The 24,842-nt window shown below is 48.7% G+C and overlaps 1 protein-coding gene across 3 annotated transcripts; it reads right to left on the reverse strand.

Moving 5' to 3' along the window:
* Positions 1-2,495: 2,495 nt before the first annotated feature.
* Positions 2,496-22,153, reverse strand: LOC108920169 (paired box protein Pax-8-like). 3 transcript variants are annotated; one of them, XM_018728720.2, is made up of 12 exons: positions 22,085-22,153; positions 21,436-21,549; positions 9,439-9,604; positions 7,655-7,695; positions 7,250-7,447; positions 7,091-7,167; positions 6,688-6,813; positions 5,976-6,154; positions 5,413-5,507; positions 5,132-5,227; positions 3,881-3,967; positions 2,496-3,744 (listed from the first exon to the last, which is right to left on the reverse strand). In XM_018728720.2, coding segments are annotated over exons 4-12 (1,080 nt in total). In that variant the 5' UTR covers positions 7,657-7,695; positions 9,439-9,604; positions 21,436-21,549; positions 22,085-22,153; the 3' UTR covers positions 2,496-3,524. The 3 variants fall into 3 exon arrangements, with proteins under 3 accessions (XP_018584236.1, XP_018584238.1, XP_018584239.1); XM_018728722.2 differs by lacking the exon at positions 21,436-21,549; XM_018728723.2 differs by lacking the exon at positions 7,655-7,695.
* Between the last annotated feature and the right edge of the window lie 2,689 nt (positions 22,154-24,842).

A 24,842-nucleotide genomic window follows, 5' to 3' on the forward strand; every position in this document is an offset into this window, starting at 1 on the left:
AGAATTTTTTAAAAATAAACATTTTTTTTTGGAAATGTTTGCATTGTGTTTTTAGCTTCTGTTCTTCTTTAAAAAGAAATGTTGTTCTAAAGCCTAAAGGACACTCATTAACAGTCATCTTCACCGTCCAGTTGTCTTAATTTAGCTAAATTAATTTGCTATGAAGAACACAGAGAATAGACCTAGAAATAGGCAAGACTTCCTATTTCTTTTACATTATAAAGTCCGCATAAACATTACAAACATATCACAATACATATTTGTATTTCAAAAAAACTACTTGTTCATTGGTCAGACAAATCCAGCCATCAAGCCTGATGTTTCAGTTAGTGGGGGGTAATAAAATACTGCTGTTAATTAATCCTCATCTTCCCTCTCCAGTAGTTCTGGGGGTTGGTTGGAAAGACATTACATTCAAGTTCTCCTCTTGTATTCCAGAAAGGTCTAGGCCATCAGGTAGGTGTTCTCACAGATTTCCAGTAGCCGCAGGCCTGAGGATCCCACAGGAGGCTTTTCCAGGTGCCTCGCAGGTATCCCACAACAGGCCATCTTGCTCAGGATTCATTTTTCGTCCTGGATTGAAGCTCTTGGGAGGAAACGAGTACCACACACACGTTGTCTGAACCGCTCGTCCCCACACGGGGTCGTGGCAAACCAGAGCCTAACCCGGTAACACAGGGCATAAGGCTGGAGGGGGAGGGGACACACCCAGGACAGGATGCCAGTCCCTCACAAGGCACCTCCAGCGGGACTCGAACCCCAAACCTGCTGGAGAGCAGGACCCAGACCAACCCACTGCACCACCGCACCCCCTGTGAAATGAGTACCAGGTGCGGCCAATTCCTAAGAGCAAGAACTTTAAAAAGTCAGAGTGGACACTGCGCTCCTTTTCAAACATTTTTTTAATTTGCTGTTCTTCGGGAGAATAAAAGTGGCTGGAGGGAACGTAGCGTGTTAAGTCCAAGTCAGAACTTTTGGGATTGTTTTTGCGACAGAATTGAAGTGAATTGAGGGCAAAATTGAGAGCTTTATGTTAACGGTGTAAGTAGAGCTGTTTTCCTGCACTCTTTTACTAGAACCTCAGCGAGTGTTTTTAAAAGCAAGGCCGGTCGCTTGCGGCTCGGCAAGAGACTCGGGCAGGACCCGGGTGCCCCGCAGCACGTCTTTCAACAGAATAGGGTTCGTTGTAGACCAACACGGGCAGGAGCAGCAACAGCGCAAAGCGTCGTCCTCCAGTCGTCCCTCAGTCGTCCCTCATCCCCTTTCTCTGCTCGCTCCCACATTCCTGATGCGTGAAAGCGGCGCAGCGCAAACCAAGTTTACAGGCCACAGACACAGAGGAGCTAGAAGCACCAGAAGTACTAGATGTTGCAGCGGAGACATGAGCTCCTGCTAGAACACAAGTGGAACCGACAAATATCCGGGATCCTGGTTTGCGATGCTTCGTGGAGCCGCGGTCATTGTGTTGAACAGTGCCGGGGACGAGGGTGAAACGCCGGTAGGTGGTGTTGTAACGCGTTTTTTTTACTCTGGTATTTACACCATCTTTACGTTTCAGTTTTACTTTGTTCTACAGTGGGGGGGGTGACTGCCTCTTATGGAGACCATCCATCAAGGGGTCCCAGGTGGACCGTGGTACTAAGGTATTAATGTCACACAGAGCAGTTGAGTACAGAAGAAGTAAATGGCAACTTGTGAACTGCATCATTAAACTTTTAATGTAAAGGGGAAAAAAAAGTAAAATAACCAAAAAAAACAAATAACAGCGTCCGGTGATGTGTAAACTGCCCAGTTGGTGATGTTCACAGGTACGCGGGGAGCACCATGAACTCAAGCCGAGGGGCTTCGCTCCCCTCCCCCTCTGCTGAAGACCCCTGAACTTGGGTGGTCCTGATGGTATTGTTCTCACTGCATTGGCTGCCCCTGAAGGACCAGTGAGGATGGGGGAGGGGGGGGGGGTGTAAGGCTGTGAAAGGGCAGGTAGCTGGTATGTCAGGGGTGGTGGGGAGAGGAGTGGAGAACAGGGGAGGGGGTCTGGTCACCAGCTGGACGTGTTTGACATCTTACGTCCCATCGGGGGATTTGTTGCAGACCAGACCGGTGAGGTTCCTCCCATGTAGCTGGGATTGTGGAGAACGGTACCAATAGGATGTGGGATCTGTGACCCTAGTGACTGTGCAAAGGCTACTGGCACCGTAACACACATGAACTCAATATTTAAGCAATATTTATTTTTGGCCATGCTTTGTTTATTTATAGAATAATTAGAAATGATTTGTTTACATGTCGGGGGGCGCGGTGGTGCAGTGGGTTGGACTGGGTCTTGCTCTCTGGTGGGTCTGGGGTTCGAGTCCTGCTTGGGGTGCCTTGCGGCGGACTGGCGTCCCGTCCTGGGTGTGTCCCCTCCTCCTCTGGCCTTACGCCCCATGTTGCCAGGTTAGGCTCTGGCTCCCCATGACCCCAAATGGGACAAGCGGTTCAGAAAATGTGTGTGTGTGTGTGTGTGTGTGTGTGTGTGTGTTTACATGTCAAAATACCAATATGGGGATCTTAATTTCAGCCTTTATGACACATCACTGTGACCAAAAAGATGTTCTAGAGGTAAAGTTCCTAGCCTCTTGAGTGTTTGTCTTGCACAAATTGTTCCTCACTGTGTGCGTGCATGTGTGTGTGTGTGTGTGTGTGTGACAGAAACCAGGTACCCAGTGCAGAAAGATTTGGGGGATTTTCAGGGTGGCACAGTCGCGGCCCATACGGTGTGGTGAAGAGGTGTGCGGTTCCATCGGTAAATGCACTTGATGACCCCACCCTCGCACCCCGTTACACTCATTAGATCCCTGCACCAGTCACAGGTGCGTTAGGAAGCTGTGCAGGTAAGTGACTCCTGTCCTGCCCAGACACCCATTCTGGTCCAGCGGTGCAATGTAGAGTCAGTGTGATCGCTGGCAGTTTGGGCAACGATGGAATTTCTTGCTATTTTGATCCTAAGGTGCCCCCCCAACCCAGGTTCACGAGTGATTTAAAAGCCCTTTCCAGAGACCCATCATTAAGAAGAACCTGGTCGACATATAAATAAAAGCAAAAAGGGCAAATGATTTTCAACGATAAAAACTGTACCAGTAACAATTTGCGTCTTTGTGAGCAGGTCATACGTGATCGTACCGTGGGCATTTCCACACGCGGGTGGCCAACGAGGAATGCGGTCATCAGAGTACCCGGTGAAGGTCCTGTGTTGAGTTCCAGTTCCGTTAGGGGAGGAATTTGGGTTCGGTTCTGTTCCCAGCTCTACCGAACACCCCCGACCCCAAGACTCTGCTACGGTGTTGCACCGTGGACCAGTACCCGCCTTCGGTTTCTTCTTCTCTTCATCTCCGAAACGTATAAAACGGTCTTGGTCACGGTGCTCCTTCACCGCATACAGCGATGAGCCCTGACTAATGATGACCCGTGATTCGTGGTCCTCACTGGAGTCTCAAGAGGTGAACGTGCACCCCCGATCTATGGTCGTGGTCACTAGAGCGTCACTAGAGGTGAGTGTAGACTGTTGACCACGGCCCTTGGTCGCGGTCTTGAACTGCGATCGCTGTACGATGACTGTACGTCATCGATTGCGGTTCTTCATCTCGGTCAAGAGAGGTCAACGCGGGTCGCCGATCACTCTTCCTCGCGGTCGCTAAGGGTGATCGTAGCCCGCCGTCGAGGAGGGTGCAGCGCGTGAGGCACAGCTGTAGTAAAAGGGTGACCCTGCAGCAGATGACCGCAAAGCGGAGAAAAGGAGAAGCAGAGAAATATGAACCGCGTAAATTGCCATCTGTTACGGTGGTTCCCTGCACTGCAAGGGTCTGTTCTTCCGGGCGCTGCGGCGATCGGCGAGTGTTACCCAGAATTCTCGTGCCGGTGAATCTCCACGCCTCGGCGTAGGAGGCATAGGGGGAGTGTGTGTACGCTGCGCCGGAGTAATTGGAGCCTGTTGGACAGACACACACACATCAGTGTGTAGCGCATGCACGCAGGGCCCTGCTCTCTTATTCGCTCCGCGCGCGCACGCGCGCGCGCGTGTGTGTGTGTGTGTGTGTGTGTGTGTGTGTTCCTTTTAATGATGTTGGAACACATAACACACATGGTCTAAAGGTATTACATAAAAACAACACAGACTGAGATTTTGCTTTACACACATGTGTGTAGCTGTGTGCAGAGGTGTGCAGAGGTGGCGCTAGAGACTCTACATCCAGCAAACCCACAGGAAACACAGTAAATCTGATCCTTCATTTCATGCTTCGTAGGGCACACTTCCAAAAAAAAAAAAAAAAAAAAAATCATCATCTCAGCACCCTCCCCCCCCCACCCCCCTGGCTGTGGGCCCCTTTCCTTCCCATGGTGACCGTGGCACTGGTGTGGAACATCTCGTCCCCGCAGCCACTCGGCCGCGCCGTCGTCGGTAACTGCTCGTTAACCCCCCCCGAGCCTTTCTTGTTAATTTCTCGTATCTCCCTGTGCTCTGCTCAGGTTCTCCACTCCAACTGTGTGTGTGTGGGGTTTCTTTTTTAAATACATCCATGCTGTGTTTAGTTCTGAATAATCCAGCTGTGGACACCCGCACCTGTTTCATGGCCCATCGTCAATTCAAAGCTTCAGATTTTTCACGCTTTAATGGCTCCAAAAATCAGGATGCGTCTCGCAGCCAACGCCGTTTTAGAATCTCCCTCCGCTGTAATCGCATCCGTTTCACTCTGTTTACTATAGTCCAGTCCACCGCTACCGGCCCACGACTCCACGTACCCTGAGTGCGGACCCTCAGCGCCCTTCCAAACGTCCTCGATCCCGCAGCGACCCCCAAGAATCCCACTTTGAAGAACTCATAGTAAATTTCTTTAATTCTGCATGCAAATTTTCTCCAGGTGTTACACTGAAAATTGACCTTATGGAAAACTGAGCTGAAAGAGCAAATCGCTACTTAACCTTTATCATTTGCTTCATCCATTTTTTATAATAATTCTCTGAAAATCTGGGCTCATTTACAATTGTTGGCATCTCACACATGAGTAAACAGTGTAAGGGCTGAACCTTCACTTAGTGAAACACATTCCTTTGTACACCCACTCCCGTCCGGGGTCGGGCACCGATCTCTCACCTGTGACCACGCTGCTGATGCCCCCCTGAGCGCTGCTGGGGAGGTGAGTGGGGTGAGGGGGGTAACCAGGAAGCGCTGAGCTCACCACGTCTCTGCCTGCGACAACAAGGTGGTAAAGTGAGCCTCCGACTCGACCGTTTCCAACGTCTACAAATTCCTTCCTTACTCTAAACATCATGTTGCGTCACGTTCAGCTCCCCTCGGGGCTCTTGGCTTTACGTTTCCGTCTCACTTTTTCACTTTATCATGTTGTTCTTGGGGGGGGGGGGGGGTGATCATACCCGCTACCACGGAGTAGCCCTGTTGCGCAGCGGGGTTGCGCCCGATGCCTGAGCTCGACGCCGAGAGGCCGCTCTTCCTGTCTTCCAGGCTTCCGCTGATGAGTGATAGAGGATACAGAGCCTGACGATGAGGTAGAAAGGATGACCGTGGACATGGCGCACAGAGGCGGTTAGCTATCGCACACCAGCGTATGATGTGTGACCATCGGCAGTGTCTCTTCTCACAAGGGGCACAAAAGCCTGAAGTCCATCAGTTCTGTCTCGACTCTGAAGCGGCGGAATTTAATCCCTCTGTCCCTCAGAGCTGCTGAATCCCTTCCGGAATTCAAGAAGGGACTCAAAATTCAAAACAGGAGTTTGCCAAACACATACTGTCAATGTAAACGGAAAGCTGGGACCCTTTTTTTTTTTAAATAAAAAAGAAACTGTGCCAATTTGGGCCCCACACAACTGAAATTCCCGCAGCGGGGTGATGGTTGTGTCTGAGTGGAATAAACTGGCAAAAGTGTGTGTGTGGGTGTGTAACGGATGCTCTGGGCTTCCGCGGGGGCTGCGCCACATACCTGCTCTGATTTCCTCCGCCCCGCTGAGACGAAGGCCTCGGGGGGGTAACGGTGCCGCTCGAACGCGCAGTCGAGTCCTTCCAGGTGTCGAGGAGGCAGGATCTCCAGTCTCTGCTGCTTCCTGGAGCCGTGAGCTCTGCCCTGGGAACCCACACTGTGCTGGCAGCTCTCCTGCTCACCTGAGCCACAGGACACTTGAGTCACTCCTGTTTTTGGTGAACTTCATCTAAGTTTAGATTAAGTGGTTTTTTTTTTTACTGCTGCCACTTTCAACAGAGATACACATGGAATAATTACTATAGTAATTTGCATTCAAGTATGATTTTCTGTTACAATCTGAACATTCATTTTTTTGCTTTTTTTTAATTAAATTTACTCGACTGGAATAATTAATACTGCATGGAAAACGAAATGGCTCATCCATATTTAATTCAATGAAGTAAAGAAGAATGAAAATATACACAAAAACATGTTTGTGCACCAGGTGACACATTCCTACTGTACGGATTTAACAAAGGTTGATAAACATTTATCTTTTTTGAGAAATTTGACTGGTGGGGGAAAAGATTTCATTCTGGGGATTTAATTTTTTCTCAGTGAAGAACATCTGGACAGGGTTAAGAAAGCGCATGTGTGTGTGTGTGTGCGCGTGTAATATTTATAGTATGTACATATACAGAGTGAGGACAGTGACATGAGAAGAGGAACTCACTGTCGTCCTGCTTCCTCTTGCCCTCGGCACCGACCGCTACGATTCCCAGAAGCCCGGTGATGGTGTAGGCGGAGCCAAGATAGTCTGACTGCGGTGACTCAGGGGGCGTCACCGCAGAACTAGGAACTGAAGGCATGTGGGGCAATTTACCATCATTACCACACTGAGTCAACTAGTTGCTGAAGAGTGTCCACCTGTCGACGACACGCTGCGCGTTTATTGGATAAATCGGCCAACCATCGTTTAAACTGTTTTAAGCTGTTTGCGTGTGCGTGTGTGCGTGTGCGTGCACGTGACACAGCTAGCTGAGATACCCTATGAGGAGACACTTGTCCCAGCGCAGCTCCAGATGTTACTCTGAATGGGACGAGGAGTCGGCGAAGGTCAAGCGAGAGCCACTCACTGAGTGTGTGTCCGGGGCTCAGTCCTTCAGGGTCCAGGGGCAGGTTGAACGGCTGCTGTATCTTCGTCCTGATGATCCTGCGGTTCAGCGGCAGGTTACGGTCATGTTGGCCCCTGCTGGGAGGGACGCGCGCGCTCCGTGAGTGAGGCGGGCAGGTACCTGTTGATGGAGCTCACGCTGGGCACCGTGTCGCTGTCACACACACCCTCGGCCAGGAGCCGGTCACGGATTTCCCACGCGAACATCGTGGGGTTTTGTCGCTTGTACTCGGCTATTTTCTCCACCACCCTGGGGGTGGCAACTTTGGGCTTGGAGCCTCCGATCACACCTGGCTTGATGCTGCCCGTCTCGTAGTACCTGTGCCAGAAGAGCACGGTAAGCCGGCAGTGGGTGGGGAGGGGGAAGGAGGGAGGGATGACTGCAGCCGGAGGGCAGTGAGTGTCTGCATCACAGAACTGCAGGTGACATTTAATTTACTGCAAATTTCAAAATTATGATGTATATAATGGAGCTGAAAAATTCTTATAATCGACCAACGACGTCATAGTGCAACGTGTTACTCACATGTTCGTGGTGGTGCTGCTGCTGTAAACAAACCTATTGCGCTGAAAGTCACATAAAAGTATAGCACATACAATTAGGTACAGTAGATAATACTTGATAATAAACACATATGTTATTGGTTTATGTATTTACTACACTGTACTTTTTATCCTTATTTTACAATGCACTCTTTCTACTTATAAAAAAGTTTACTGTAAAACAGTATGCTGCGTTACACGGGCAGCGGCGTCAAAATTTCGTGTTTACCGTGTCTCTTGGCTGCATCGAGGCTATACCATGTAGGTGTGTATAAGTACACTCTGTGATCGAGGCTATACCATTTAGGTGTGTATAAGTACACTCAATGATCGAGGCTATACCATCTAGGTGTGTATAAGTACACTCTGTGATCGAGGCTATACCATGTAGGTGTGTATAAGTACACTTTGTGATCGAGGCTATACCATGTAGGTGTGTATAAGTACACTCAATGATCGAGGCTATACCATTTAGGTGTGTATAAGTACACTCTGTGATCGAGGCTATACCATGTAGGTGTGTATAAATACACTCTGTGATGTTCGCACAACAACGAAACGGCCTACCGACACATTTCTCAGAAGGGATCCTCGTCATTAAGCAACGCGTGTCTGTATAGTTGTAAGATCTAATTATTCTGGTATCATTTTCAACACTGTCCATGGTAGCATGACAGGGTCCTTAGGGTTTGTCGTACTGTACACTGCACCATCCTGCCTGCTGCGTAACACACATGCAGTTTACACTGTTTGTCTCTCTTGTTTACCACATTCCAACAGAAATTAGGTCCACTCTTTGCTGGAGGTCAGATGGACACGAGTCATGGCAGAAAGAGTTTAGTTACAAAGTAAATAAGGATGTTAAGACTTAAAATAACTGGTTTACTGTATCTCTTCATATTAGTAGCTGTGATGTGAATATTACCAAATATTTTTAGTTAAATCAGTATTTTCTTTTGTTCTCAGGCCCTGACACTACTGCTATTTATCTGTGCACCGGTGTACCGAACGTTAAATTTTCATGCAGGTATTACTACGATTTGTTGTCATTTTTAATGATTTTTGCCAATTTAAACTGCGTGAAAAATTCTTCTTTTCATTGTTGCTGGCTATATAAAAAAGTAGTGGTTTAAATTTTTCAGCTTTCTTATTTTCATGCAGAGAGAGGAGGAAACCATTTCAGTCGAACCCATGTCGTCGAGACAACCAAAGACCCATGACCCAAACTGTAGCGCTGTCTGCCTTACTGTAGTAAAGTCAGTGTGACTCACTCTACTGCAGTGCTGATGTTCATGGGTTCAAATCCCATCTGTCATTTTTAGAATAGAAAAAGGGGACAACACTCTCACACTTAAAAAGTATATTTTTAATTTCTTCTTCTTCTTATTATTATTATTACAGTGTGTGTGTGTATTATTATTACAGTGTGTGTATGTGTGTGGGTGTGTGTGTGTGCGCCTAGTATGGCAGTTCTGTCCCTTTTCTCCATTCTACACATGAGCCTTATTGCCCAGGCAAACGTTTCAGCTGAGCGATCAAATAGCATCCAGTGACTCAGCAGGTATTTCGTAACACAGTAAAAGATAATAGAAGATGTGTAAAAAATACCAATGGCTTGTATTGCATTGCTGGGTACATTTTATTCCCGAAGAATATAAAAATTAATGCGCAGTAAGCCAACATTTACCTGCACTGGAAGGAGTGCGTTAATACAGCGAAGGAGCGGAAGACCGGTTTGCATGCCTGTTTGTACCGCGGTACGCTCACCGGCCGAGGATTTTGCTGACGCAGCCGTGGCTCACGCGCAGCTGGCGGGAGATGTCGCAGGGGCGGACGCCCTGGTGGGCCATGTCCACAATGCGCTGGCGGATCGCTTCCGGAAGCGGACGTCCGTTCACAAACATCCCACCTAACTGGTTCAGGCTCCCGTGGCCTGGAGGAAGAGGAGCAGTAAGTTCCTCGGTGCCACCGAGCACCAAGGTGTCAGCGTGCAGGTTCCCTTCTGTACTTCAAGTGCTTTAGTGGCATCACAGAGTGTGTATGCTTGTATTGGCAAATCAGTGGTTGAACAGTCTCATCAACAGCATTTTGTAACATACATAAATACAACAGTCAATCAATCAATCAATCCATTCATTCACTTGATTAAGGGGTGGCACAGTGGTACAGTGAGTAGTGCTGCTGCCACACAGTGCCTCAGTAGCACAAGAGAATGTGGGTTCAATACCCACTCAGTCTGTGTGGAGTTTTCATGATCTCCCTGGATCTGTGAGTTTCCTCTGGGTGCTCTGGTTTCCTCACACAGTCCAAAGACATGCAGTTCTGGTAACTGTAAATTACCTGTAGAGTGTGTGTGTGTGTGTGTGTGTGTGTGTGTGTGTGTGTGTGGCTAGCCTGGACTGGTGTCCTGTCCAGAGTGGACCCCCATCAGAACTGTGCCCAATGCTTCAAGGACTGACTCTGGATCAGACACCCTGAGCAGGACAAGTGGTTATTGAAAATGGATGGATGGGCTGATCTTCAAATTAGCCCTGTTACGTGAGAAACGGGTCCCTCTTTCACATCTGTGTGGTGAGCATCAGTGACTTTGGATGTATCAGCTTACTTTTTATTAAAGCCAAAGGTGGACCCCCCCGCCCCCCGTTCCACTTGCACGCTGGTCCATGAATAACCTCATTCAGCTTTTATTTCCACATGAAAGGGCTGCGGGAGGAACCAGGAGGGTTCGCCATTAATGGTGCCAGCGGAGTGTGCAAGAAACCGTCGCCGAGCTCCACTGGTCAGGAGGATATTAAACTGGGGCAACTGGATGAGGGCAGGAAACGCATGGGGTCAGAACAGCAATTGCCCCTAGTATGTGCACCTGCCCCTGCCAGTAAGGTGCAGCACAATCTGTAACAGCGAAGCATCTCCTGCAAAAGTGAACCGATGGGTGCGAAGGACCCTCCTCGTAAGACAACGGTCCAATTTGTCGAACCCAAGTTCAGATCACCATGTTGGGTCTCATACCAAAATGCTCGCACTTCCTCCCTTGCTGATTTCCCACTTAATCAGGTGGCAATTATGAATCACCTATTGGTGACAAATTATTGCCCAGCAAGTTTATAAAGCAGGATGGAAAAGCTATCAAAAATATATTTGTAGCGAAAAGAAATGTTGCAAAAGTCACTTTTCATACTTTCAGTAACAAGTTAGTGAAGTAACTGGTAAACGGTGTCTGTATAATTCACAAGAGTAAATACCTACTCTGTGTGTGTGTGTGTGTGTGTGTGTGTGTGTGTGTGTGTGTGTGTGTGTGTGTGTGTGTACATTCACACACCCAAAGGAAAACAGAGAGTGATGGCTACAGACTGTTTTGTGAAAGACCACTTAATACTGTATGTCACTATGAAGGAGTTACTGTGTGTGTAACTGTTAAAACTACGGCTACACATATTACCATGGTAAATACACGTGTGTGTGTGCTCGGATGGCACCTTCCTTTTGCGTGCTGCTCTGTACACCGCTGCGCGTGCCATCACCTGTCAATCAACGGCCTCATTATCGGCTCTCCGATGATCAATATGCTCCCCTCGCGCTTTATGAAAATGGCTTTCACTGCCGTTCGGGAGCCGTAAAACCTTCTTCTGCGATCCACTTCGATTCGAACCCGCGTCCGCCAAATCGCCGCCTCCACTGGCCTTTCCAACGAGCCCACGTGCACAGCGCTGCGCGCTCACAGCTGTATAATAATAATAATGTACATATTACTATACAAACACCATATTACGAATATGAATCCATGTTTAATCGGGTTCAGTCCGAGAACCTCCTCAGCGGTACAACAGCAGGACACCTGGCTGGGAGGTAAACCGGACCGGCAGTAGAGTACAGTATTTTACTGCAGTGCTGTGCACGCGCCTGCTGCCTTAGTAACTTTACCCTGAGAGCGCGACAGAAGGAAGAAGCGGGAACATTCTGGAATGCAGATCCCGGCAAGAGGCAGCGCAAATTATCATCAATGTGAGAAAACGCGCGCACACACGGAACAGCTTGTCCCTTACGGGGTCACGGGGAACCGAAGCCTACCCGGTAACACAGGGCGTAAGGCTGGAGGGGGAGGGGACACACCCAGGACGGGACGCCAGTCCATCACAAGGCACCCCAAGTGGGACTCGAACCCCAGACCCACCGGAGAGCGGGACCCGGTCCAACCCACTGCGCCACCGCACCCCGATCGCGCACATAACAATCAGGGCTAATAAAAGACAGTCATTTGTCGCTCATATTCGGAGTGTGCGGCAGTGCGAGGACTGAAAAGCTGTACTCATCGTAACCTAAGAGTGCGATCGATAATCGATATGGACGTGTGTGTGTGTGTGTGTGTGTGTGTGTGTGTGTGTGTGTGTGTGTGTGTGTGTGTGTGTGAGAGAGAGAGAGAGAGAGAGAGAGAGAGAGAGAGAGAGAGAGAGACTGTTATTAACGGTCCTGCAAAAATGCCCCGATGGATCATCTAAGACTTAATATGTATTTAAAAAAATATATTTGTAATGTAAATTTATATGTAGCCCACCCACTCGATTCTGATGTTTTTTTCTCTAGCATGGGAGGTGAATCGGTGGTGTCTACAGCACAACTTTGGGATGCGTGTACTGTCGCCCCCCCCCAACTTCGGGGTATGGCTCTTGCTAGGGTGAGGAGAGGCCCAGTTAGCGTAGTACAGCTATACTGTTATATTACAGGCGTATAAACCTCCCATACTTCACACACAGCGACCCAGCCCCGCCTTCCTTTGCCGTAAAAAAGAACATTCACACCTACACAGGGACGGTTACAACATTCAGGTGAAATAAGCCCAACAAACATTTAATATAAAACGTCCACACAAATAATTCACACCACCAAAACGAACACGTTTTTTTTCCTTTTATGCAACTCAGTCTCTGGTGCCGGCGTCGTCTCGTTGGCGCGCTTTAGTCTGGAGCTCCTTATCCACCACCGAGGGAAATTCCCGCCGTTACTCACGGTTTTCGTGCAGGGCAGGAAACCGACAGCGACCTGTCCTCACAGCCACTCTCTCTCCAGTGAGGATGGCGGGACGATGATGGCGAGTCCTGGCGACCTTCTCTCCGGGGCCAGTCGCGCTGGCCAAACCCTAATCCTCCACTCCCCAATCCTCGCGGGCTGGTTGTCGCTCGCGCCGGTTTTTTTTTTTTTCACAAAACCCCCTTCGCGCGAGAACGAACCCAAAACTCTCGTTCTCCTCGCCCGGTCTCCCCCAAAAAAAACAACTCCCCTTTTTCCCCCGGAACATCCCGCCCCCAAACATCCAACTACACGAGAACAAGTTGCGTAGGGGCTACACTCTTCCCCCACCAAAATTTGTCATGTCCTCATGACAAGCAACCCACATCACGTCCCATCCTTTCAACATCATATTAGAACAGAATATATACATTCCCTTCAACCTATCCACTTGTACAAAGTGCTGGTGTATCTCCGGATAGGAGGTGAAGAGAAACTAGCGAAACCTTCCCCAACCTTAACTGAAATAGCTCTATGTGTGCTAACAGCTACTGTAGTGGGGCTCCCCAGCTTATCATAGGTGAGTCGGGTAGGGGCCCTTCTCAGTCGCTGAGGCCGCGCAGACCCCGCCGAGTTCTCTGCGACATTATCCCGTCCCTCACTCACTTCTTCTGCTGTCCGTACCCCAGCACCACACTCGACTTCATCTCCCGGAACATCCGTCCTACAAGTTGCAGTGGGTCCATCCACGTCCATCACTGCCGGCCCCTCAACCGCAGTCATTTCCAGCCCTGAGCCATTCGTGAGAACATCCAGACCCAAATCCAGGTCAACGAGTTCAACAGATCCACTGCTTAAAGGCTCTGGCTCCGGTGACCTCCTCTGAGGATAACAGTCATACCAGACCCCCGTTTCTTCTTCTTCTGAATCAGACTCAGGCTCCCTTGCACATTCCAGTTCAACCGCTGGCAAGCATGAGCGACCACAACTCTCATCTCTCGTTTGGAGCCGCTTACTAGCCCTCCTTTTAAATTTGGATGCCTCTGTAGTCTTTTCAGACCGCCACCGTACCTCCTGCCCAATAGGCAGAATGTGATTGCGGTGCAGTACTTTCCCAGGGCCCAATTCACCCTCTGGCTTCAATCTGAACACAGGCAACCCAGGAAGTTGATCCTCCACAACATAAGGGGTGTCCTTCCAGCGGTCAGCAAGCTTGGCCTTCCCCTGCAGTCCAAGATTTCGAATCAAGACGCGGTCACCAGGAGCTAAAGGGCAGTAACGGACCCTCTGATCGTACTGTCGCTTGTTCCCTTCATTCCTCTTTTTCGACACACTCTCAGCCAACTGATATGCAGCTTGAAGCTCACGCTTCATGTTTTTGACGTATCTTGTATAGGATTTGTTGGAGGTACCGTCACCCGATGCTCCAAATGCCACCTCTACTGGCAACCTAGCCTCTCGACCAAACATTAGGAAATACGGCGAGTAGCCGGTTGACTCATTCAGCGTGCAGTTGTACGCATGTACGAGATAGCCAATGTGCTTACCCCATTTCCTTTTGTCTGGCGCGTCAAGGGTCCCGAGCATATCAAGCAGAGTTCGGTTAAACCGCTCCGGCTGGGGATCGCCCTGAGGATGGTAAGGTGTAGTTCTTGATTTCTTTATGCCGAGCATGCCCAACAACTCATGGATGAGCCGACTCTCAAAATCCCTGCCTTGATCAGAGTGCACCCTCTTGGGCAGCCCATAGTGGATGAAGTATTTCTCCCACAGAACCTTAGCGACAGTTTCCGCCTTCTGATCCCTAGTTGCAAAAGCTTGAGCATAGCGGGTGTAGTGATCTGTAATCACAAGCACGTTGAAGAGGTTGCTGGAATCAGGCTCAATCGTCAAGAAATCCATGCAAACGAGATCCATCGGTCCATCACTGCGAAGATGCGACAACTCAGCAGTTCTCTTGGGCAGTGTTTTCCTCTGAATACACCTGAGACAGCTTTTACAGTACCTTTCAACCTGTGTCTTCATGCGAGGCCAATAAAACCTCTCTCGTAGCAGCCCATAGGTCTTCTCAAACCCAAGATGGCCCGACTGGTCATGTAGAGACTGGAGTACTGTCTCTCGGAACTCTTGGGGAAGCAACAGTTGCTGGCGAGGCGGCTTGTTGGGTGGCTTACTCATCCTGTACAATACGGAATTCACAACCTGTAACTTATCCCACTCTTTCAGCAGCAAAGACACATCAGGATGTCTCACTTTGTTGGCACGCTCGGCATTCTTCTGATTAACCGCATGCCACACTTCGCCAATGCAGGGGTCTTTCTGCTGTGAATATGAGAGGTCTGTTGGAGTCAGTTGGGGCAGCTGCTGAATATTCAGGAAAGACAAGTTGCAATAGGCTTTGGGTACCGCCCCTTTTGATGAGCCCATGAGATCAATCACTCTGCAGTGACGATAGCGAGGTGGTCTGACTGAGGACATCTGGCAGATAGCTTGGACTGAGTCAGCTGGCATGGCCCCTCTCCCCTGAGATGCCTCAGGAGGGACATGTGAGCGCCGTGACAAGGCATCTGCCTCAACATTCTGCTTCCCGGGGCGGTACTTCAGGCTGAAATCATATGTGGCCAGTTCTGCCAGCCATCGATGCCCTGCTGCATCCAACTTGGCTGTGGTCAGGACATAAGTCAATGGGTTATTGTCTGTGTGCACCTCAAACTTAGCTCCATAGAGGTAATCATGCAGCTTGTCGGTAATCGCCCACTTTAATGCCAAAAACTCTAGCTTATGGGTGGGGTAATTTTTCTCGGCTGGGGTAAGGCTTCTGCTGACAAAAGCCACAGGGCGCAGGCCTGCTCCCTGATCCTGATAGAGGACACCCCCCAAACCTTCTCTACTAGCATCAACATGTAGCACATAAGGCAGTCCTGGATTGGCGATGGCCAAAACTGGGGCCTCTGTGAGACTCCTTTTTAGCGTTTCAAAAGCTTTCTCGCAGTCCTCATCCCACCTAGGACCAAACGGCTCTGAAGGGTGGTGCCACTCCTTTGGACACAGACCTGATGTTGGTTTCCTTCCATGCTGAGAGGCAGTCTTAGCCCCTGCCACTCTTCTTGGTCCTCTAGCTACGATGCAGCCCTGCAGCAGCTGATTTAAAGGATAACAGACCTTGGAGAAATCTTTCACAAACCGTCTGTAGTACCCACAAAACCCGAGAAAAGAGCGAAGAGCAGTAATGCTCTCTGGGCGTGGCCACGACTTCACTGCGTCAACCTTCGAGGGATCTGTAGCAATGCCATCTCTGGACACAACATGACCAAGGTAAGTCACCGAAGGGCAGCAGAACTGGCACTTGTCCAAAGACAACTTCAGTCCCTCCTCCTTTAGTCTGTCCAGCACCTTTAGAAGGCGCTGCTCATGCTCTTCCAATGTTCGCCCAAATACAATGATGTCATCAAGATACACCAGGCATTCCAGAAGATTCATATCTCCTACAGTCCGCTCCATGACCCGTTGGAAGGTTGCTGGGGCCCCACATATCCCTTGGGGCATCCGCTCAAACTGGTAAAATCCTGCGGGACAGATGAATGCGGTCTTTTCCTTGTCTGCCGCGCTCAGAGGGATCTGATAATAACCACTTCTGAGGTCCAGCACACTGAACCACTGGCTACCACTCAGGCAAGCCAAAGCATCCTCCACCCGAGGGACTGTGTACTGATCAGGAATTGTTCTCCTGTTCAGGGTTCTGTAGTCCACACACATACGTATGGTTCCGTTTTTCTTCCGAACCACCACTATCGGAGAAGCGTAAGGACTCCGAGATTCTGAGATGATTCCAGCCTCCTTTAGATCATGGAGATGTTTCCTCACATCCTCTAGATCCCCTGGCGGTAAACGTCTAGAACGCTCTCTGAAAGGCGTTTCATTCGTCACTCGAATGTGGTGCTGCGTACTCTTAGCACACCCTACATCAAACTCACTGCAAGAAAAGACCTCTTTCCTCTCCATCATTTTCCAACACAGTCTATCCTTCCACTCAATAGACACAGGAGAGTCCCCAAAGTTGAAAGAGGAGGGGGATAGTTGAGACATATGTGGCATCGTCTCCTCCCTACCTAGCCCCTTATTCATCACATCCACTGGGAATAGGTGCGCAATAGGCATTCCACGTTTTAATGTCACCGGCTGCTGAGACACATTCCTCAAAGTGACTGCGAGGTGACGGCACTGGACAGTTCCTGGCTCCTCTACAACAGGCATTACCAGCAGCCCTTCCGGGAAAGGGCCCTCCTCTGGGTGATCTACAACCACGGCCTGACTATTCAGGTGCCCAGGAAACTTTGGAGTGCCAATCACTGTAGCAACACCCCCTGGGGCCAGAGTGAAAGGCTTGCTCCTCGTGAACCAGACGGTCCCTCGCCTTTCCTCGGCCAGGCCGTCAGAAGCTTCCTGGAACTTCTCATACGCTTCTTTTATTACTGGGTGGACAGCAAGGGTAGCTAAGAAATTTCCCCCCTTTTGATTTATGCAAGACTGGAAGAGCCTCCTAACTATGGAGGTGTTTGTACCAATCACCCCAGAAACCTCCCCTTTCACAACCGGGTCTGGACACACAAGCACAAGCGTTTCTATGGTCTCCACTACTCCAACTACGTCTCCAGTGAACTCCAGTTTCACGCACAGATAGCCATCATATGGATATTGCTCCACACTAAGGCCCCAAATCTCTAGGCACTCGATAGGGGTCAAAGGCAAGTGCTTCAAATACTGGTCATAGAAGGAGCGATACAGTAGAGTAATCTGGGAACCGCTATCGAGCAAAGCTTTAGCGTAAATGCCCTCAATTTGTACCGAGACAATAGCACTGGGTCCAACTAAACCCTCTGGCAATATAGCCTCCCTTTGCCGTAGCATATCACACCTGGTGGAACGTGTCTTCTCCGGGGCGGCAGGCCGTTCCTTCACTGGGCCCCTGGGAAGTTTCCCGGCGGCTGCCTTAATTTCAATAGTCGGTTCGTCACCTTTCGAAGGTTCTCTGGATTAGGACACTCTCGCTGGAAATGCCCATCTTCACCACATCGATAGCAAAAAACACCAGCACGATACTGGGGTCTGGGAGCACCCTCCCTTCCGCAGGCATACAAGGTCCCTGTACCCTTCGGATTGAGATTCTGCATGGTCTGCTGTGGTATGCCATCGGAGGCAGCTATCGAGGCAGAAAACAGCCGGGCAACCTCCGTCTTTAGCCCTCTGAACTCTTCCCTGAGCCGTTCTATTTCCTGACCATTCCCCGCTACCACAGGTACTGCAACATTTTCAGGCTGCACTGGTACGGGGGAGGGTGTAGCGCACCCCACACACCTAACCATTGCTGGAAGAGCAGCGTTCCCCACACTTTGCCTTGCCAGGATCATTTCCTCTTCTTCTCGGACATCACGGAGCAACTCTGTGAAACTTGGAGGAGGTTTAAGCTTATACATCGTTCGGATGCGCATGGCAACAAGATCATGGGACAGAGCTCCTCGTGCAACCTGCTCAATGCGAATTTGGTCCAGGTCGGCCACCTCAGCCCCACCTTTACGATGAACTGCATGCAACAGTTTGTCTAGACGGAACAAGTATGCTGATAGTTTCTCACCTTCCTGCTGGAATGTACCACGGAACCTTACCATGAGATCAGCCGCACTGTCTGTGGTCCCAAAAGCTGCCTCCAGGGCTTTGAGGTAATCATCGGCAGTGACAGAGGGGTTACTAACCCTTAAGCACCGGACAATGTCTGCTGCTGGCCCTTTGAGACTCTCAGCTATCCTCTGCTTCTTGACAATATCTGAACACTGCCATTCATCCAACATGTGAGTGGTCTGCTCAGCCCAGGCATCATACTCTTCCTCTCCCGGTGGAGTTGGTTTCACACCGGAGAACAAGCGAAGTTTACGATAGCCGAGTCCGTCCATAGGCGTGGCTTGGCATTTCTCCACAAGTGAAGAGATGGCATCCACGAGTTTGGTGTTCAAGTCTGGAGCGACAGGTGGCGCTGGAGTAGGCCCAAACCAGCCTGAGACATCAGCTAGAGTCTTCCCTTCACTTGCTAGGAATGACAGGAATTTTGCCTGGAAACTGCCTCTTTCACCAAGTATTGGACATTCTCGGGTCTCGCTGACATTAACCACCCAGGGCCCCGACTCACCTCCAAAGGCTAACTGTTCAGGTATGGTAGCCTTAGTCATATCATTTGTGGTTTCAACTAACACAAGTTGGTTGTCTCCAGCTGGTTCTAAACACCGTCCCCTTACCTTACAATGACCAAATACTCCCACCCCATCCAGCACCTTGTACACAGTCTCATCAGTAATGTCAACAGAAACCCCACTAAGCACAACAGCTTTTCTTATATCAATACCCTTGTCGTTACACCATTGGACTATCTGCTTTGACTCCATGTTACAACAACTTTCCAGACATCAAACCACAAATCATATCAAAGAGACATCAAATCATACAAAAATATACTCACAAATACAGAAAACAGTAATCATATCCCGGACGAGCCCCCAAGTGTAGCCCACCCACTCGATTCTGATGTTTTTTTCTCTAGCATGGGAGGTGAATCGGTGGTGTCTACAGCACAACTTTGGGATGCGTGTACTGTCGCCCCCCCCCAACTTCGGGGTATGGCTCTTGCTAGGGTGAGGAGAGGCCCAGTTAGCGTAGTACAGCTATACTGTTATATTACAGGCGTATAAACCTCCCATACTTCACACACAGCGACCCAGCCCCGCCTTCCTTTGCCGTAAAAAAGAACATTCACACCTACACAGGGACGGTTACAACATTCAGGTGAAATAAGCCCAACAAACATTTAATATAAAACGTCCACACAAATAATTCACACCACCAAAACGAACACGTTTTTTTTCCTTTTATGCAACTCAGTCTCTGGTGCCGGCGTCGTCTCGTTGGCGCGCTTTAGTCTGGAGCTCCTTATCCACCACCGAGGGAAATTCCCGCCGTTACTCACGGTTTTCGTGCAGGGCAGGAAACCGACAGCGACCTGTCCTCACAGCCACTCTCTCTCCAGTGAGGATGGCGGGACGATGATGGCGAGTCCTGGCGACCTTCTCTCCGGGGCCAGTCGCGCTGGCCAAACCCTAATCCTCCACTCCCCAATCCTCGCGGGCTGGTTGTCGCTCGCGCCGGTTTTTTTTTTTTCACAAAACCCCCTTCGCGCGAGAACGAACCCAAAACTCTCGTTCTCCTCGCCCGGTCTCCCCCAAAAAAAACAACTCCCCTTTTTCCCCCGGAACATCCCGCCCCCAAACATCCAACTACACGAGAACAAGTTGCGTAGGGGCTACATATACGTAATGTAAAAATTCGACAAAAATATTAATGAGAAAAAGTAAAGTGAAGGTCGGGCTGAGACAAAGCAAATTTGATAAATATTATATTTAATTCTAAGTGTGTATATGAACATTCACGAGACAGACACACACGCGCAATACGCGTACAATTCTCTTACACTTATTTTATTTTCGAAATAAAACGTACTTGGTTGAGGCTCTGATTTATACTAGCTTATTTCAGCAGATCACATGTCCCTTCCTAGCCTGTTTATATTCATTCAGTGAACAAACAAACATGTAAACATCAAATATTCCGCCGCATTGCTACAAAAAGTCCGATTCGGTCAATAAGTAGAGTTTTGTCCAAAAGCGGTTTTAAAAGCAGAAACAGTTTTTCACGTTTCTGTTGCAGAAGCAAACCACCGCAGAGCCCAAATATGAGCACAAAATAAAATGTGCAATAATTATAATCTGTCTGCTTTCATTTCATGAAGTGCCTCTAGTCTGGAACAGAGAGGGTAAAACATGCAAAACAGCCCTCGGATGGAGCGCGATTACAGTATTTAATTCGCTATATTAAACAATGTAACGTAACGTGTCACGGGTTCAAAGCGCTTTACACTCTGTCACTCTTCTGCATTATTAAAACGCTATACTTTATTTCGCAATCAGGGTTTATTATGAGGAATACTTAAATGAAATAATTTCGCAACACCGTAAATTATCTTAAGAATGTTTTTCTTACATTTCAAAAGTCTTTAAACAATGTCAGCCATTGTTGCACAATAGGCAGTTGTGCGTTTCCGAAAAAAAAATTACACGGTCCTTACACATGAAGGCTTTGGTTAAGACTTTAATTAGTAATATATATTACTAGAACAGTGGAAATTTAAAAAATGAAAACAGAAAAACGACGAGTAGTTTCTTTTTCAGTTTTTAAATAGCCGAGTTAAGCCAAATGTTAAAGTACAAGAAAGTTTGTGAGAACGGAATTCACTGATAAATGTACACATCATGTCAACATTTACATAAAGTTGTAAAATCTAAACGAACCTCGTTATAATTAATCCAGCAGACGTTTTTCTCCAAGGTGGCGCACAATGATTATGTATTTATCTCACACCTTTGTTCAAGGGGACTTAAAGCGCTGGATACACTCCTGTCTACTCACTGCTCACTCGCGCATCTATACAGCGTCTCCTGATTGTGAGAAGAAACCGGAGCACCCGGAGGAAACTCACCAGGACACTGGAACAGCATACAAACTGCAAACTGCACACTGAAATCTACTGTACGTCCGAACCCCCAGCCGAGGATACTGAGGCCTCGGAGGCACCAGCGCTACCCGCTGCTCCGCGGGGACCTGAACGTTTCAGGTCGCGGTGAGAGACAGACTGGTCAGTGGAAGGAGACGAGGCTGTACCTCGTCCGGGGCCACCGGACATGTCCTTCCCCCTGGCCTGGCGGTGGACACTACCCTGCCCCCCCACCCGCAGTCTCCTAGTGGGGGGGCGTCAACAGTCCACAGTGTGACACGCTGGAAAAGGACACACCGGCGTCAACGTGAATGTCTTCTTTCACCGGCGAAAGTCTCGAGTATGGATGGATATTATCATGTCTCGGAGCGCGTGGCCCCCACTGGCGTCGCGTCCGCTTACCCTGTCGCCGGGTGGGTGTTATTACTGGCACGCGCGCTTATGTTTCCGTTGGACTTTATTAACGTCATTATTAACGTGTTTAAATTCTCTCTATTATAACACAATGCAGGCAGTTTAGTGACCGCGCCAATATGTTCTTTAAATTTAAAACTACAGATTTTTAAAAATAATTTTTAACAGCAAATCAATATTATAACAGCTTTTTTTCGTCATTTTAGATATTGTAAAACTACAAGTGATTAATTTAACCTAACGTGCAGCATTCGTGACAAATTCGCTAATAACGAAGGACACGTTCGCTAGTCACACACATCATACACACATTTTTTCCAATAAATCAGTTACCGGCTGCCCGCTTTATTTACCTGTTTATTTATGCATTTATACTTTCATAATTTTAAATAGATGGTTTACCTGCTCAGTGTAAAACGATCCACGGCTCTCTGTATTATCCAGCGATATTGCGAGATTTACGAGTTCGTGTGTGTGCAGCGAAGTTTCTTATGTTCTGCGCTGTTATATGCCGGTGACGCCCTGGATTCTGTTCGCTTTTGATTGGGTGAGAGACTGGAGGGGGGCGTGGCGAGAACGAGACTTGGTCCGCGGAGTGGTGGCCTCGCGAAGAAGGCGTGGCTCAATGAAAGGCGCGCGCGTGGCGGGAAGGCGCGTCGGAGAACCGCGCGAGGAGTGTTTTTTATCGATCGATCTGAGCACTTTTATCGGACTTAGTAAGAATCCGGTCACGTTAACCGTGGGCTTCTGGACGAAGTGACGTCACGGCCTGGAAATAAGAAAAATACTTAGAAATGATCTTAGCAACAAATTCGAAGGAAACATGAGGGGCTTTGTGTGTGTGTGTGTGTGTGTGTGTGTGTGTGTGTGTGTGTTTGTCGGGGGTCCGCGGTCTGACAGATCGAAAAGCTGTTCGCTATTTTATAAACCAACAAATTATTTTCACTGTCACTCCATAGAATTATTAGTTTAGTCTGTTTTCAAACTGGCTTCTCACACTTTAACCCCTTCATATTTTCCCCGAAGTTTTATTTAGAAAAATGTGATTTTCTCTAGGGGGTGCGGTGGCGCAGTGGGTTGGACCACAGTCCGAATCCCGCTTGGGGTGCCTTGCGGCGGACTGGCGTCCCGTCCTGGGTGTGTCCCCTCCCCTCTCCGGCCTTACGCCCTGTGTTGCCGGGTAGGCTCCGGTTCCCCCGTGACCCTGTATGGGACAAGCGGTTCTGAAAATGTGTGTGTGTGTGATTTTCTCCACAGAGCAGCGCTAGAAGTGAAGAGAATGTGACCAACAACAGCAGCTAAAGAGTCTAATTTGTGCTTTTTGTGTTATTTCATGTGTGGCTCCTGTTGTTGCAACTACCAGTCTTCAACACATTTTCAAAAAAAAGGTATTGCTATTAGGACTATTTAAAAAAAATAGCATTTAATTTAAAAATATGTCATCACTTTTTTTACTCATAATGTCATTACCACAATGCGCTCGTATTTAAAATGCCTATAATCAAATGACAAATGCATAGTTCTTTTTTTTTTTATTTCAGCAAACCAATTAAAACCTTTTCCACACATGTCAAATAATGCATAAATATTTTTAAAAAATATCAGAGGATGGTGTCCGGTGTTAAAGTGCTTGTCATGGATACAGAAAAGGTTCAAATAAAGTTTAATTTTCCATGATCGCTCATGAAGAGGTGAAGATTTTTTTAAGACTGATTGATTTTTTTTTAATACCTTGAAATGCCACTGTTTGCTGTGTACCCTAAAAGCAAGGTCTTGCCTAAAACGTCAAGAAAGTAAAAATAAATGTACTGATGATGGGTAAAGACACTGAGTAACCATGATGTTCGCAACACCTTTGCTGGATCCTCGAAGAGCGAAGAGCTTCTCCAGGTTCCTGAGACCCTTCGGCACAAAAACGGAGGCAACTCTCGGAAAGACGCGCTGAACGCACCGCGATGCGCTGTGTCACGTGCTCAGGTGCTCAGGCGCGAGCTGCGCGTTCGGGATGCTCTCTGCGATCGCGCTCCTCGGTATCAAGGTATAAAGTAGAAAATAAAGGTTCCCGTAAAGAAGGTCAATAAGGAATTGCCTTCATGGTGGATTTCATCGGAACTGGTCGCGCGTGGGCTTCCCATAAAACTCGGTCCTACTCGCTGAAGGTCTTTCATTGGGAAAAGCCAGGTGTGAAAAAAAGTTCCCATTTTCTCCTTCGCTCACTCTTCTCTGCTGGGCTGAAACTCGGAAACGTGTTTCTGGGATCGTCGTACTCGGAAAAAACACAGGTTTCTCTTGTGAGCGCCAGGTGTCCGCCGCATTGTGCTGTATATTCTGGTGCCTACAAACAAACAAACAAACAAACAGGATCGGGCACGAGCGCCACCTGCACGAGCCCCGCGGATACAGTGAGTGAGGCTCACCGGCGTCACAACTCTACTGCGCTCCACAGATGGACACGATTTCGGATTCGAGACACTTCCACCGCAACGTGGCCCCCTGTCAGGTCCAGCTGGTGATGCGAGTCTCATGAGAGACTTTCCTCCTCGATCTTTGTCCAACCTCCTTGATATAACGAGCAAGGTTCTCTTACCGGGGCAAATCAGGGTGAACAGTGTCGTCGAAGGCAGTGCACCGAGCAGGGTTCGACCCAGCAACCTTTCGGACAGAAGGACGTTCTAACCACTGCGCCACCTGCTGTTCAGGCGACGTGTAAGCGGGACAAAAAAAAAAAAAAAAAAAAAAGAAGAGTGAGAAACTCGCCCTGAAGCTTCTCTCGTCGCTCTCCAGGAAATCAAGGACTCGACACTTTTCTTTGCGGCTTTAGGTGTCGGCATGTGGCCGCCTCTCGTCTCGTGCCGCGCGCGGGGACCAGAGAAATGAGCGCGCGGAAAAAAATGCTGTTCCGTGTCGAGTTCAAGAAAGCCGCCCTCGCGCCTGTTTGTTTGTGTTGAGTGGCGCGAGACGGACAAGATGAAGATGATTAAAGACAAAGTAACGGCTGAAAGTGACGATTCCATGGCATGAGCAGCGCTCGCGCGCTGACTCATATTTAGTTCATACTTCATAATATCCGCCTGTATGAACCACTTGATGCTTCCTGCAGTTTTCCCTCCCTACTCATTTACCTCGTAGGAACGTTAATTTTACTCTCGGATTTACTCCA

Source organism: Scleropages formosus, chromosome 21 (assembly GCF_900964775.1).
Source record: "Scleropages formosus chromosome 21, fSclFor1.1, whole genome shotgun sequence".
Lineage (NCBI taxonomy): Eukaryota > Metazoa > Chordata > Actinopteri > Osteoglossiformes > Osteoglossidae > Scleropages > Scleropages formosus.

Bases quoted from the DNA above. Each gene is read 5' to 3' on its own strand.
- LOC108920169 (XM_018728723.2), bottom strand. From the start codon at position 21,457: ATGTCCGGTGGCCCCGGACGAG. The intron at 9,605-21,435 runs GTACAGCCTCGT...CTCTTCCTCCAG, and splicing joins GTCCGGTGGCCCCGGACGAG to GCCACGGGAGCCTGAACCAG. The intron at 5,228-5,412 runs GTATGATCACCC...TTGTTGTCGCAG, and splicing joins GGGCTACTCCGTGGTAGCGG to GCAGAGACGTGGTGAGCTCA.